At 34.9% G+C, this 14,437-nt stretch overlaps 2 protein-coding genes across 3 annotated transcripts; both read left to right on the top strand.

Moving 5' to 3' along the window:
* LOC109707505 (GATA transcription factor 26-like) lies at positions 4,744 to 10,544 on the top strand. Of its 2 annotated transcripts, XM_020228807.1 has the most exons (7): positions 4,744 to 5,340; positions 6,240 to 6,611; positions 7,279 to 7,575; positions 7,657 to 7,720; positions 8,107 to 8,179; positions 9,181 to 9,298; positions 9,780 to 10,544. In XM_020228807.1, exons 1-7 carry the CDS (start codon positions 5,244 to 5,246, stop codon positions 10,172 to 10,174), a joined length of 1,416 nt encoding a protein of 471 aa, XP_020084396.1. In that variant the 5' UTR covers positions 4,744 to 5,243; the 3' UTR covers positions 10,175 to 10,544. The 2 variants fall into 2 exon arrangements, with proteins under 2 accessions (XP_020084396.1, XP_020084395.1); XM_020228806.1 differs by having other exon boundaries at positions 7,279 to 7,720.
* On the top strand, positions 11,500 to 14,132 carry LOC109707504 (pentatricopeptide repeat-containing protein At1g02150). Its single transcript, XM_020228805.1, has 2 exons — positions 11,500 to 11,933; positions 12,559 to 14,132. Exons 1-2 carry the CDS (start codon positions 11,565 to 11,567, stop codon positions 13,690 to 13,692), a joined length of 1,503 nt encoding a protein of 500 aa, XP_020084394.1. The 5' UTR covers positions 11,500 to 11,564; the 3' UTR covers positions 13,693 to 14,132.

Here is a 14,437-nt window from a genome sequence, read left to right on the forward strand (position 1 = left end):
AATCGAATAAATTTTAGAATACCTAATTGTTAAAATTAAAAGTCGACCAATCATATTTTGGATATTCTAAAAAATTTTAAATGTGAAATTAAAATATATAAAACNTAAAATCAATATAAAATTATATAAAATATTTGAGCATTGATCGGTTTTGTTCAATTAATAATTTCATATGAGGAAAAAATATGTTAAACTATCGAATAAATTTTAGAATACCTAATTGTTAAAATTAAAAGTCCACCAATCATATTTTGGATAATCTAAAAAATTTTAAATTTGAAATTAAAATATATAAAACATTTTGAATATAAATATGATATATAAAACTATAAATATGATATTGAAGTTTAATACTAAAACTATAGTAAAAATATATAAAACATTTCTGAACTACGAACTATTTTGAATTAGCTATCCAATCTTCCAAAATTTTATTTTTACTATCTAGTTTTTAATATGTTGGATGCGAACCAGTGGATAATACTTTGACTTCGAAATTTGAATGTGCAGCTTAGCTTTTCATATTTAGCTAATATATTTCATACAATTTTCGCAACTAAATTTATTAAAATAAATAATGAGCTTAAACTCTACTAATCTTTTTTTTATTTTGCTGTATAATTTATATTTAAGCGATCAATATTATAGGATTAAATTATATTTAATGTATACACTCGAAACTATTTCAAAATTATGCATAAAAATTATATATTTTAAATTTTTATAATAAAAAAATAGAGTGAATTAAAAAATAAAAAAATCCAAACCCTCCTCTCCATGTCGAGATCGAGAGAGAGAGAGAATTTAGATGAAAAAAAAAAACTGGCCCACCCTACCCCACCAGGCTGGGACCCACTAGGCCCCACCGTAACCACCTTCTTTTAGTGCCACGTGGATTGAAACTAAGGTTTCATGATTTTAATTAATAATTAATAATTAATAATATAGAATATAAATATAGATATAAATATATAAATAGATAGATTTGCACCTCGAATTAAAGATTTAATAATGTTTCCTTAAAATCAGGTAACTTTGTCCGGAAACAATTTATCTTCTATTCCTTGCAAGGTAGGATTCATTCATTAAAACAACAATTTGGCGATTTAATTTGCAGTGCTAGTCTCTGAACTTTCTGTGAAGTTCTATTTTGGTCGTCAAACTTTAACTTTTGAGATTGGAGAGTCAAACTTTTTAAATCTATCAGTTTTATTATTTATCTCATACATTTAATGTGATAATTTAGTTTTTTGAATGTAAGAAAAATTGCAACTTATTTAGTGTACATGCACGTAGCAAGATCGAAACATAAAATAAGAGAACAAAATTTATTTAATAAATTTATAGTAAGTAAATATAATGAGTATAATGAGGCATTAGGCGTCACAAAGATTACAACAAAATATTTTCAAAAGTTTAAGATTTCAAATGTGAACAAGGCCGTAAACTTGGTCAAAATTAAGTTGAGATAATGGAACGTGGATGGCTCAAAATACTTTTGATTTAATTAATGGAAGTAATTAACCACCATATTAGTTGCGGTATTCACTCCTCAATTTTCAAACTTAAACGAATTTAGTTATATATCTTGTTAGTTTAATTTGATTTGTTATAATAATAAGGGAAAACTTCAAAAACCCCCTCTGTGGTTTCGTAGTTTCTCACTTTGGCCCCCCGTGGTTTAAAATGTATCAATATGCCCCCCCTGTGGTTTCTTTTTTCTCTTTTTCATATCAATTTTATTTTTTTTTTTTCCTTGTGATAAAGTTAAAATTAAAGGATACTAAAGTGAATATTTGATAAATCTATATGGGTATCGGAAGTTTTTTGTATATAATTTAATGAAATATTAACGAAAAAGCTATCGAAAAGATAAAAACAAAACCACAGGGGGGCAATTTGATACATTTTAAACCACAGGGGGGCAAAGTGAGAAACTATGAAACCACAGGGGGGTTTTTTAAAGTTTTCCCTAATAATAATAATAGTAATAATAATTGAATCTACAGCGCGCGTACGTACAAAGCGCGCCTGCGCGACGTCGCACGTGCATGGCGTGAGAGCTCGTACGTGGTTCCACGTGTGTGCACATGCACGTGTGCATTCGTGGATGCTCTCGTGTACACGTGTCAACATGAAAATAGTAATGCACGTACATAGTTAAAGCAGTTTCTCTACTTCTCCCTCTCCAAAGCCCTCTCGCAACACACACATTTTTTTTTTAAAAAAAGAAAAACTACTAATGCTACTTTTTTATTTGTGTAAATAGAGCAATTAATTAATAGGTCAAAAAAAATTTAAAATTTCAAAATTTTGGAGTTAGGTAATAGTAAGCAATCATTTGCAATGGTGTACTGGTTTATTAGGGTTTTTTAGTATTTTTTCAAAGAGTGTTGTTTTTATTGGTTAAGTGTCGTCACGATATTTTTTTTTTATTATTAAGGGGAAAAAAAAGTGCTTATAGGTTACAAGTTACAACGAAATCGTTCTATGTGGCATGGCGTGGTGCAAAAACGCAAATGGGTTCCTCCTTAATTATAATCTTAACTTTAATTAATTAACCAAATGTGGAGACAACAAAGCAGTAGTTACAACTTTTGGATGAGTCTCTCTCTCTCTCTCTATCTCTTTGTGTGTCATGAGTTCTACAAGGTTTATGATCATTACATTAGGACAAAAAATAATTAAGGTGGAATTCGACACTTATAAATGGAAGCTTAGATACTGTTTCTTCGAAAAAGAAAGAGTCTTAAATGCAAAACTCCATTTATCATCTTAATAAGTGCTCAATTATTTTAATTCGAATTTTGTATTTTGTTACTATTTCAAACTGACTAAAAAAATTAGGGAAAACTTCAAAAACCCCCCCTGTGGTTTCGTGCATTCTCACTTTGCTACCCTGTGGTTTAAAANTTATAAATGGAAGCTTAGATACTGTTTCTTTGAAAAAGAAAGAGTCTTAAATGCAAAACTCCATTTATCATCTTAATAAGTACTCAATTATTTTAATTCGAATTTTGTATTTTGTTACTATTTCACACTGACTAAAAAAATTATAACAATTTGAATTTGGACGTAAACGTTTATCGAAAAGAGTAAGTATATAGAATCGGTTCTAAATTATAGAATACATAGTAAATCTATGGATTACATAGTGAATCTAAAATTAAATAATATATGTTCTTATATAACAGCTTACAATTAGATAATTTGTTTGATTTCATATAATTACCCTCGGTTAATATGACCAAAATCAATGTTTGCTAGTTTATTTACATGAAAAATTCGCGTCTAAATGTAACAATCATCCTGAAATTTTAGCTCCCTATAAGATGCATTGGAGGTAAAAATTGCAAATTTTAAATTAATACAATTTTCATAAAGTGAAGTAAACACGGGAATGAACGAAGCAGATATATACATAGCATACTACTTTTCTCTCTCAAAATAATAATAATAATAATAATTAGGGTATGTGCTAAGTTCCAAGATACATTATATAGCTTGTGCCAAAGAAAATTGCAAACTTAGTTGGAATTTATGGTAACCTAGTAATTACATGCCATGGGGTTAGCCACTTAGCTCCAAAATGAGCTTAGCTAGGTCGGGGTGATTTTGGCCAACATTAGAAGCTTCCTATCATAGTCTAAGAATATTAATTAGATTAATTTACTGAAAATCAACAAAATATTAAACTCAAATAGCTTCCTATAACAAGAAGAGAGAATTTATTTGCTTCAATTCAAAATATCATTATTCTCTTCCAACAAATTTTAAGGAAGGAATGTATTAATTGCTCACATAATCTCATTTTGGGAAGGTTCAATTGATATAGTTTGTTTTTTTTAGTTAATTGACTAAATATTGTTACAAAAAGATGAGACAGATGTAATTTCAGAGAGAATATATAGATTCTTACTTCTAAGTCGACATATCTATGCACATTTTCAAGAAAAAAAATGTATGTGTTTCAATAGTTTGGGTCAACGCTTATTGAGACAAAAATCAATGGCTCACTATTTAACAAAGGGTTTAAATTGTGACATGACCCAAATTGCAGCTAAGGATATGCATAATTAATTTTATATATAAGTTGTTTCAACAAAGAACTATACTTTAGGATATCCATAAATTTAATTAAAAATCTTTTTAATCTTGCTCCTACCATTGGTTGAGAAAATATGGGCAAATTGATCCCTTTCTATATAACTTGATTATGTTCCTAATATTGTGTATATATATATTTTGTTATGGGACCCGGGTCCAAAGTAGAAACCAAAATGTAACGCATTCAAATATCCAGGATTTATACAAATATTAAACACAAGATTTTAATTTAATTCTACAATATGGCATGAAAGAAGAAATATAAGTCTAATTAAAACTCCCAAGTACTTAAATCAAATATAGTGCAAAATTAGTTAGCAAAGTTAAATATTCAAACATTGTGTATCATTAGCAAGAAATACTTTTAGTATATTTTTGTTACACTCTGAGATTTGGTATAGTTACATGGGAGTAGGATATGGTAACCTCCCATTGAGGTGGTGAATTTTCTTTTGTACAAAAAAAATCACTAAAAATACAAAAAGAACAATTAAAAGTAAATTAATTTAATTAAAAATGGGTTTGCTAATTAACACCAGTTATTTTTACTAATCAGCCCCAAAACCCCCTACAAGTCATGCACTTAATTACATACATACAAAACCAAAAGCCTTTCCCCTACCCATTCATGTTTCACACTTTCACCCCCTCTCCTTTTCCATCACCATTTATTTTTTAATTTGATTTCCCAATGGTCTCCTCCTTTTCTTAGGATTATTGTGTAGATTCCCACCTTAGGAATTTTTTTAAAAAAAAAACAAACAAAAAAAATTAAAAAACAAACAAAAAAAAGAAGAAGAAAAGGCACCATTTCACCCTTGTAAATTTTTTGGTGCATATTTTTATTATAATTTTTTCCAATTTATTTCTACACCCCTTTTCCTCTCTCCCTTTCCCTTTTTTCCTTCCTCCCTCCTCTCCCAATTTGGACCTACCAAAACCTCAAATTTAGTTTTTGTTTTCATTTGCTTCCTCTAAATCCCTCCTGGGTTTTGTTTTGTTGCAGAAGCAGCTTTGCTGTGCCCAGTTTTATAGGTTTATTGGGCTCCAAGGATTTATTTACAGAGAACTGTTCCTAATTTTGTTAAGAGATACTGCTATAAAAAAAGTGATTTTTATCCATATGTTTTTTGGCTATGTTTTTTCTTTCTGAGAATTTTGGAAGGGGGAAAGAGAGAAAGGGCAACAAGGAAATGGGGAAACAAGGGCCTTGCCGCCACTGCGGCATCACAAGTGAGCTCTTCTTCATGTTTTTGATGAATACTTTTCATTTTATCAGGATCCTCTCTATGTTTATTTCCATTTTTTTCTCTTTTTTTTTTTTTTGGGTCCTCCATTTTGACTAGTGTTATTGTTTTTAAGGAACTATTAAATTGTTCTAGATGATTATTCCACTTCTTATAGATATCACTTTCCCTTCTTCCTCATTTTAGATGTTTGTGGTTGTGTTTGTGTTGCAAATCAAATATTGAACCCATTTGATTTTGCAGCCTTGCAGGTTCCCGTAATAAATTTCCTGTTTACTGGATTTCCATGTTGTTGCTGCACATGAATTTTTATTGGATTTCTCTTCTCCGAGTTTGACGGTCGAGAACTAAATTCGTTTGTCGATTATTTGAAGTTTTGAAGTCCAAATTCCACTTAGTATGAAGTTTTTTTGATGCATAAAGATCTTTCCAATTTCGAATTCCCACGTTTCTTCATTGAAGCATTTGTCCAACAGTGGATAGGATCAACTCACTTGTCAGAGAGAAAATTTTGCAAATGTCATGCAATTATGCGTGGCGACAATTCTTCCTGTTTTGCCTGCCACGTTCTCATTTAAATACCTGCTTGTTTGGAGCGTCGTCAATCTATGCCTTAGCATTGACCTCTTGTTGCCTCTATACGACAAATTTGCGTATTCCATTAATGTTCATTAACTTGGTATAGATGATTCATGAAAATAGTGGGAGAATAACCTCTTTGAACTTAAGTTCATATGCGTAGCTCTTTTCAGCGGTGTCTTTTCGCAGATTTAGGCTTGAGTGCTTGTCAATTTATTGAATTGTTTTACAATGCAGCACCCGGGATTTGTTTTGTTTGAGTACTTGATCTTTTTTTGCTGAAATGAAAGATAAATCCCATGACAGGTACTCCTCTTTGGCGGAATGGGCCACCGGACAAGCCTGTTCTATGCAATGCATGCGGTTCGAGGTGGAGAACAAAGGGCTCATTGGCAAACTACACTCCCTTGCATGCTCGTGAAGGCATCATCGATTCTGAGGAGTTAAAGCTAACTAAAGTAAAAAGTGTATCACTGAAGCCCAAAGAACCAAAATTGCCCAAGAAAAAGCAGAGCTATAGTGTGGTGGGAAATGAGCGTGAAATGCCATTTTCCGATCAGAATTTCCAGAAAAAGATTGTCGAGGGGGATACAAGCAATCGATCTAGTTCTGGGTCGGCAATTTCATGTTCAGAGAGTTGCGCGCAATTTCGGATGGTTGATGCAAGTGATTTGGCAGGTTAATATCGTCGACCAAATAACTATCATATAACTTAGTAAATATCTGCCATTTTATTTGATATTTCCTTTTTCAGACTGTGATGTAATGAATGGATATTTAGTAACCATCCTTCAATGACATAATGTGAAAGGAAATAGTTTATAAGCATAATAACTTCAGAATCACATTCTTGACGTGTGTCCTGTTTGATGGCTGGAGCTTATGTAGATGTGCAATTTTCTTTATACAAGCAAGTCAAGATTCAGCATCCATTGCAATTTCTTATTTCTCCGAAGTCCTATCTAGCAAATTTGTTATTACCCTTTTTTCTCTACCTATTGTGAGTGCGCAGGACATCTAAGATAAGTAGGTAACAAGAAATTCTTGTTTTTTGGCTCTTGTAAAGACCATTTTCACACTTTCAATAATCTAAAGCAAGTATCTACTGACGACATAGTGGAAGCCAGTTTAGTGCTTTTTTTTTTTCTTTTTTTTTTTTGAGAGAATGAAGCCAGTTTAGTTTTGCATGCTAAAGCGCTCTCTCTCTCTCTCTCTCTCTCTCTCTCTCTCTCTCTCTCTCTGTGCGTATGTCTCTCTCTGCGTATGTATGTGTGCTGTATTTTTCTCTTATTGTAATAGAAATTTTTTCACATTTAAATTTTTCCTTTTAAACTTTCTACTTCAGGTTCAGCACAGTCAAATGTATGGGATTCGATAGTGCCATCTAAAAAGAGGACATATGTTACTCGAGCTAAGCCTGCCATTGAAAAGCTTACAAAGGATTTGTACTCCATAATGCATCAACAACCGTCATCTGCTTTTTCGGTATCCTCAGAAGAGGACTTGCTTTACAGTAGCGAAAGTCCAATGGGTTCCTTTGAGATGGGCTATGGAAGTGTTCTTATTAAGCACCTAAGTTCAAAATCGCCAGAGGAGGAATCAGAAGCAAGCTCATTTCCTGTAGATAATAGATCCACTGCTGGTGAGATCTCTATGAGACCCCCATCCTATAATGTACATAATAATAATGACGGTGAAGAAATAAAAGGAACAAGCATTTCAGATGCTGCAGCTGATGGCAAGTATAAAAAGTGTACAGAAAAAGCAGCTCAAGACGATGCTGAAAGGTACTCGGACATTTCATGTTCACCATAAAAAGAAGTACATTAATGCCTATATCTAATCTTTCTCTCAGCTTTTGCTCGGCTCTAACTAGTATGACTTAAATATCTTGTTCTGGTAGTTTTATTCTTATATTAATCGCAAGTGTAACCCCTGAAGTTCGATCCTGATTTGAACTGCATCCTCAGTTTTTCACTTAGCGATTTAGTTCCTGTAGTTTGTGTCCCATAACAATTAAAATTTTCTGTTAGTCTGCTGGACGCCAGGTCAGTGTCAACACTATAATTGAAACCTCGACAAGACTAGTGGAAGGACTTAATTATATGCTCGACAAACTTCAGGAACTAAATTGTTAACAGAATAAAAAGGTTAAGACTCTCATCCTTTACAGGCATAAACTCCAGAATGAGAAGACAGCGATACTGGGAGACCCCTATTCGCCCTTGACGTCAATTGTACTAGAGGTACTAAAATATTTAATATCCTTTTGAGGCCTTCAGCTTTTTCTGAATTTATATTAGTTGCCACAACTGAGTGTGAACTATTGTTTTTAATTTTTGCCTAAGTACTCTCCTACGATGCTTTTGGGGTAGCAAATGCTGGAGAATTTCTAGGGGTTCACTCAGTTTGTTTTTAGGGATATTTTGTAGCTGGAATTTCTTGTTTTGAAGATTCTTAAAATCAACCAAAAGCAAACTACTATAAAAACCAAATTGAACCAAACAAAAGTTATTTCAGTTTTGTTCAGTTCAACCAATTGGTTTGAGTTTCTCCTCCGAATTATATTTCGTCAGCAATAACAAAATTAATCATAAAAAAATATTTCATTCAAAAAGGATGTCTATGATCTCTCTAAAAAAAAAAGAAAAAAGGATGTCTGTGAGCTATCACTATAAATTAATATATCCTTTTTGTATGTATTACATCCAAATATGGTTATTATTGAGTAATATGTAAACACCGTGCAAGGAATCACCATGTGTTTTACAGCCAAAAAAAAAAACTATATGTTGGTTGTATAGGTATGTATTGTGTGTATGGTTGTTATTCTGTTTTCGTTTCAGTTTGGTTGAGAAAGTTTCAGAAAAAAAACCAAAAAAAAGAAACTGAATGCTGAAATACATAGATTCTGGAAAATCAAGCCAGGTCAAGAACCAAACAAACCAAGCTAAATTGTTTTATTTGGTTTGGTTTGGTTGAGTTTGGTTTTATGTTTGGAGCCAAATAGTGAACACTGAAAATATCTAAGAAGGTCGAACCTTGAAGAGGCTTATTTTACGTAACACAACGGAGTCTAGATGGGAGTTCTATAAACAGCTGGTTTCTCCCTTAGGCATGTATTCATCAAAGCTTAACGCATTATTTTAGGTGGAGTCTTTTTCTAGTAATTGAACTTTTTTCTTTTTCAAAGCCTGATACATGGACTTATTTACATTAAAGTTTTTTTTTTATTCTATTTCTTTAGGAGAAGAATTGTGCAGGAACTGGAGGAAAGAACGTGTTGAGCGCACCAAAATTTTCTGCTAGCTCCAATTTGGCAACCCATAAGAGGCCTCGTGATTGTGAAAATCAAGCTTGTTCAGGTTTGAACTACCCACCCCATCCCAACTAAGAAAATGTTACTGGTTGTAGCAATCAAAATATTGGGAGTTTAAGAAAGGATGTGCTGTAGTGGTGAATTTCTTTGGGTCTAGTATGCAAAATCATAGCAATTTGCTGTATGTTATCTGTGATTCTTTTATTTTGTGGAGTGAGGTGTAGGATCGGGGCGCTTGATAGTTACATCAAGGAAAAGTTATAGTATGTCTGCTGAGGAAGCTATGCAGCTGCATCGGTTTCTGTTCTGCTAGAAGTTGGCTTTATTCTTTTACTTTTTATCTGATAAAATAATCATAATTATGAGGTGAATTTGTTTACTCGGCCATTCAAACGTTTTATATTTCAAGCGCAGCTTCTGGTGATGAGTAAGTCATATAGAAAAAGGAATTTTCTCAGATTGTGCGTGTGCAATTTAATCATTCTTTCGACTTGCTAAGCCGACTCATTTCATTTTCTGAACTGCAGAGATAAAATGCTCAACGAGAAGCCCTAAAAGAAGTCATCAATCTGGGTCCACAAATCTTCCGTCAGATTGTTCCTCGGATCCAAACTGCATTGTTGCAGCCTCGAAACTCATCGATGATGCTGCTGATTTTCTCGAAAGTCACGGGGCATGCTTCAGTCCGAGGAGCATTTTCTCGTCTCCTCTTTCAGATAGGAGCTCAATTCTGGTCGATGACTTGCTGGTTGATTTCCCGAGCAATACATCATACCCAGAGGCACAGCTGCTCTACCCTTCTCTGGAGAAGAAACCAGTCTCAGAAAGCTCCCAACCAGAGACTGGAGTTACCAATCGCGAGGGAAGTGACTCGATCGATCGTTCGTCGAGTTTCAGAAGCATGCTGAGTAGGCTCCTATAGAAGAACAGCATTAGTCTCATCATTAGTGTTTCCTCTATAAAATTTTAACTTGGAAAAGAGGTGTTTCTAATGATGGGTGATAATAACTTGGCGAATTTTATGTTAGCGAGTACCGGTATGTGTCGTTGGATTGCAGGTTTCTGTATTGTATAGCTTTGGCAAGAGTTGTAAGATAAAGGTAGGATAAAGTGGTGGAGATAAGAGTGTGTGTTTATTCTCATAAAGATTCAGAGATGCTGCATCACCATGCCATGTGCCTTAAAAGAGTCCTTTTTCTAGTTTGAAGTGCTTTGGCCTTTCTAAAGGAGATTCTATCTGCCGCTGATGTGATGGCAAATTAATGCAATACAGTTTGTGAGAATTTCTTAAATTTGACAACTAGTAAATAATTAGATCGCTTTACAATTGCATGCTATGACTATGAGGTGATGTGCGCAATCTCGAAGAGAGAATCTTTAATGCGAAAAAAATGGAAAAAAAAAAAAGAAAGGAAAGAATGTGAGCTTTGCTTTGCCTAAAGTTAAAACCTATGGTTGGTTGGAGAATTTGAACATCAGGAATAAAGATGTATTATCACTAAAAGGAGCAGAAATGTATTACCTTATGGAAGCACTTATACAGGACGATTTTTTTTTTTTTTTTTTTTTTTTTTAGGAGAGAAAATGATAATATGCTATCCGTTTTGTTTAATTTTTTTTTAAGAAATAAACTTAGTTGAAAAATATAAATTAATTAGGCTTCAAACTTGAGACTTTGAGTACCAACCAGCAAGCCCTTTTTAATATAATGTTTTGTTAGAGTTACGGCACACCTATTACATACTATCACAAAAGTATAAATCTACTGTAACTTACTAAATTATAAATCCAGCTTGAAATTGATATTTTTCCCTTCCTGATTGGATATGCATAATAAGCCGCGACTCTGCACGACAAGGTGCTTATGAGCCAGTTTGATCCAAAACAACAATCTAAATTTTTATCTAAATAATAGGAAATTAATTTAGAAAATTAACATTGGAAAATTCAAATAAAATATTAAATTACAATTTTGGAGAAATTTTTTTAAACTGTAAACCCAGTCTGATCTGGCGCGGTTGTGGCCGGGCCGAGAAGTTGTACTAACTAACTTTGCCCAGATACACTAACACGTGGCGATTTTTCAGTGGTCTACGAGGGTGGATAAAGTGTTGCCTCGGCCAAGCGTACCATGTAATCCGTGGACCGGATCTAGTTGTCCGCATATTTCCTATCGTTTCCGGTCCACGGCTTTGGAATCTCCGAAGCGAAAAAGAAGCGCACGAGTAGTTAAACCCTCCCAAACCCCCGCCCCCAAACATATACGACCCCGTCCGCTTCGTCCCAAAACCATCCCGCGATAAACCCTAGAAATGCTCCTCCGATCCCCTCCTCCCCCCACTCTCTCCTCCTTCCCCCCCTTCGCCTACTCCCGAATCCCTTTAGGGTTTCGCTCCCCCGCGCTCTTCGCGAGGAAGGAGAAGGAGAGGAGGCTCTTCGTCCCCATCCGATGCGCGTCGATATCGCAGATCCACAGCTACGGGACGGTGGATTTCGAGCGGAGACCCGGGCTCAAATGGAGCTCGCTCTACCGCCGCATCGCGACGATGGAGAACGAGGGCCTCCGATCCGGCGCCGTGCTCGATCGGTGGGAGGAGGAGGAGCAGCGCCTCTCCAAGTGGGAGCTCTGCCGCGTCGCCAAGGAGCTCCGCAAGTTCCGCCGCTTCAGGCTCGCCCTCGAGGTTGAACCCTCCCAACATTTCGTTCTCCTCATGTTGAATATTTTCTCTAATTCCATCATCCTTTTCCATTTATTGTAGTGATCTATACGTTTGATGATTTTGAATAAGAATTAGAAATGACGATTGTTTATTTTTAGTTGGTTCGTAACTAAGAAGATTTAGGAGTAAAATGCACAGATACTCCCCAACCTTTCATTGTGTTGCAAAAAGTTGAACATTTTGCTTAGAACAATTCTCTCGCAACTTTCTAATATTGTGCAATTGCATCCCTTGTGCGAATTCTTGTCCCGTCCATTTTTCCTATACTGTTCATGGATTGCAATTGTGAGATATAGAAAAGTTCATTGACTAAATTGTTCAGATGAGGATTTTGAAGAAAAGTATGGACATTAAACTGAACAGATGAAGCAGACGAAAGCTCAGAAAAAATCAGACATACATATATGAATATTCCAGCTGACTGTTTGTTAGACCAGAAATGGTATTTTTTTCCCTTTTCTTTGATTTGGTTGAGTGGATATGGAGACATTCTGATATACAAGTTTAGTGTATGGAGCTACTCTATCTACCTTCACCTTTTTTGCTTCATTTGTAACTTGACCTTCTTTATTTGCGGTGTTATCAGGTTTATGAGTGGATGGCTGATCAAGGAGATAGATTTGCATTCACGTCCAGTGACATGGCTATCCAGGTGGATCTCCTTGCCAAAGTGCACGGTATTTCACGTGCAGAAGAGCACTTCTCAAAGCTCCCTGATGTCTTGAAGGACAAGCGCACTTACGGTGCTCTTCTAAATGTTTATGGACAGGCAAAGATGAAAGAGAAAGCTGAGGCCATTGTCGAAACAATGAGAAACAGTGGGTACGCAATCGATCCACTTCCCTTCAATGTGATGATGACTCTGTACATGAATGTTGGAGAACATGATAAAGTTCCTAAGATCATTCAGGAAATGAGGGAAAAGAACATAAAATATGACATTTATTCCTACAATATCTGGATAACAAATTGTGCAGCGATGCAAAATGTAGAGGAGATGGAAAGAGTGGTAGCTTTGATGACTTCTGATAGCAATATTAATGCAAATTGGACCACTTACACAACACTCGCAACCATGTATATTAGATTGGGCAACTTCGAAAAGGCTCAAAATTGCCTAAAAGAAGCTGAAATTAGAATGACAGGTAGAGATCGAACACCCTTTAATTATCTCATCGGGCTTTATACCAGCATAGGGAAGAAGGAAGATGTCTATCGAATTTGGAACTGGTACAAAAGAAGCTTCCCCACAATGTTGAATTTAGGATATCAATCGATGCTATCAGCTCTGATCAGGCTAGGTGATCTTGATGGTGCTGAAATGATCTATGAAGAATGGATGTCCAATGCGTCAAATTACGATCCCAAGATATGCAACATTTTAGTGGGTTGGTATGCTAGAAATGGTTTTGTCCGAAAAGCCAAAAAAGGCATTGATCGTTTGATTGAGAAAGGTGGAAAGCCGAAACCTATCACATGGGAAGTCCTCGCAGAAGGCTATATAAATGAGAAGCAGCTGTCTGAGGCATTGTCGTGTATGAAAGAGGCTGCTTCTTATGAAGGTGTGAACAATTGGAGGCCGAAACCAGCAAACATTGCTAGCCTTGTGGCACTTTGCAATGAGAAGAATGAAGCAGGGAGTAGAGATTTGTTGGCAGAGATACTAAGAAGTAGAGGGTTTCATGAAAGGGAGGAGTACAAGTCGTTGATTAGCTCATAACATATCAAGGAAGCTAATGCTGCGACAATCTTTGATTTTGCCTGAGAGGGAATTAGAGTGGCTTGGCCGCTCATAGTTTCAAGTGTTTATTATTCCGAATCTTAATAAAGTCTCTGTGCTGAATTTTGTTTTGTCAATAATCGTGGCTGGAGATATGAGGTATTAATACGTACCTTACTGGATTATTAGACCAGCTGATGCTCCAAAGATGAAGATAACAGGAACCTGAGCCTGGAATGCACACTATTTCGGCATTCTTCTAATTCTTCTGAGCACTTTCCGGAGCCATTTTATGTTTTTTTAAGCCCAGGTTAGTTGTTTTATTTATCAACATATAAGCTCTTAAGATGTTTCTTATTAGGACCAGAGGAATATAGAGGTTGCTGCTTTGTTATTTCATATCTTTTAAATACTAAAGCTACAGTTTTTTTTTTTTTTTTTTTTCCACATATCCCATCTTATTGCTTCGTTTTTTATACATATTCTCATTCCTTGGTCCTTAGGAGTTAGGACAAGTCATTTTTCTGTTTGTGTTATTACTTGAAAGCCAGAATGCTTCAAAAGTTGCACTCAGACATAAATAAGCTAACGATTCACAAGATGTCATTTCGAGTCTGCTATGTGGTTTGAATATGATCTATAACTTTTTCCGCAATATTTTATTGACAGATTTTTTTTTTTTTTTCTTCTGAGAATAGGGGTACCAATGGTTTGGCTACTGTGCATTTTTCAAGTACCGATGGTT

Source organism: Ananas comosus, linkage group 3 (genome assembly GCF_001540865.1).
Source record: "Ananas comosus cultivar F153 linkage group 3, ASM154086v1, whole genome shotgun sequence".
In the NCBI taxonomy this organism is placed as follows: Eukaryota; Viridiplantae; Streptophyta; class Magnoliopsida; order Poales; family Bromeliaceae; genus Ananas; species Ananas comosus.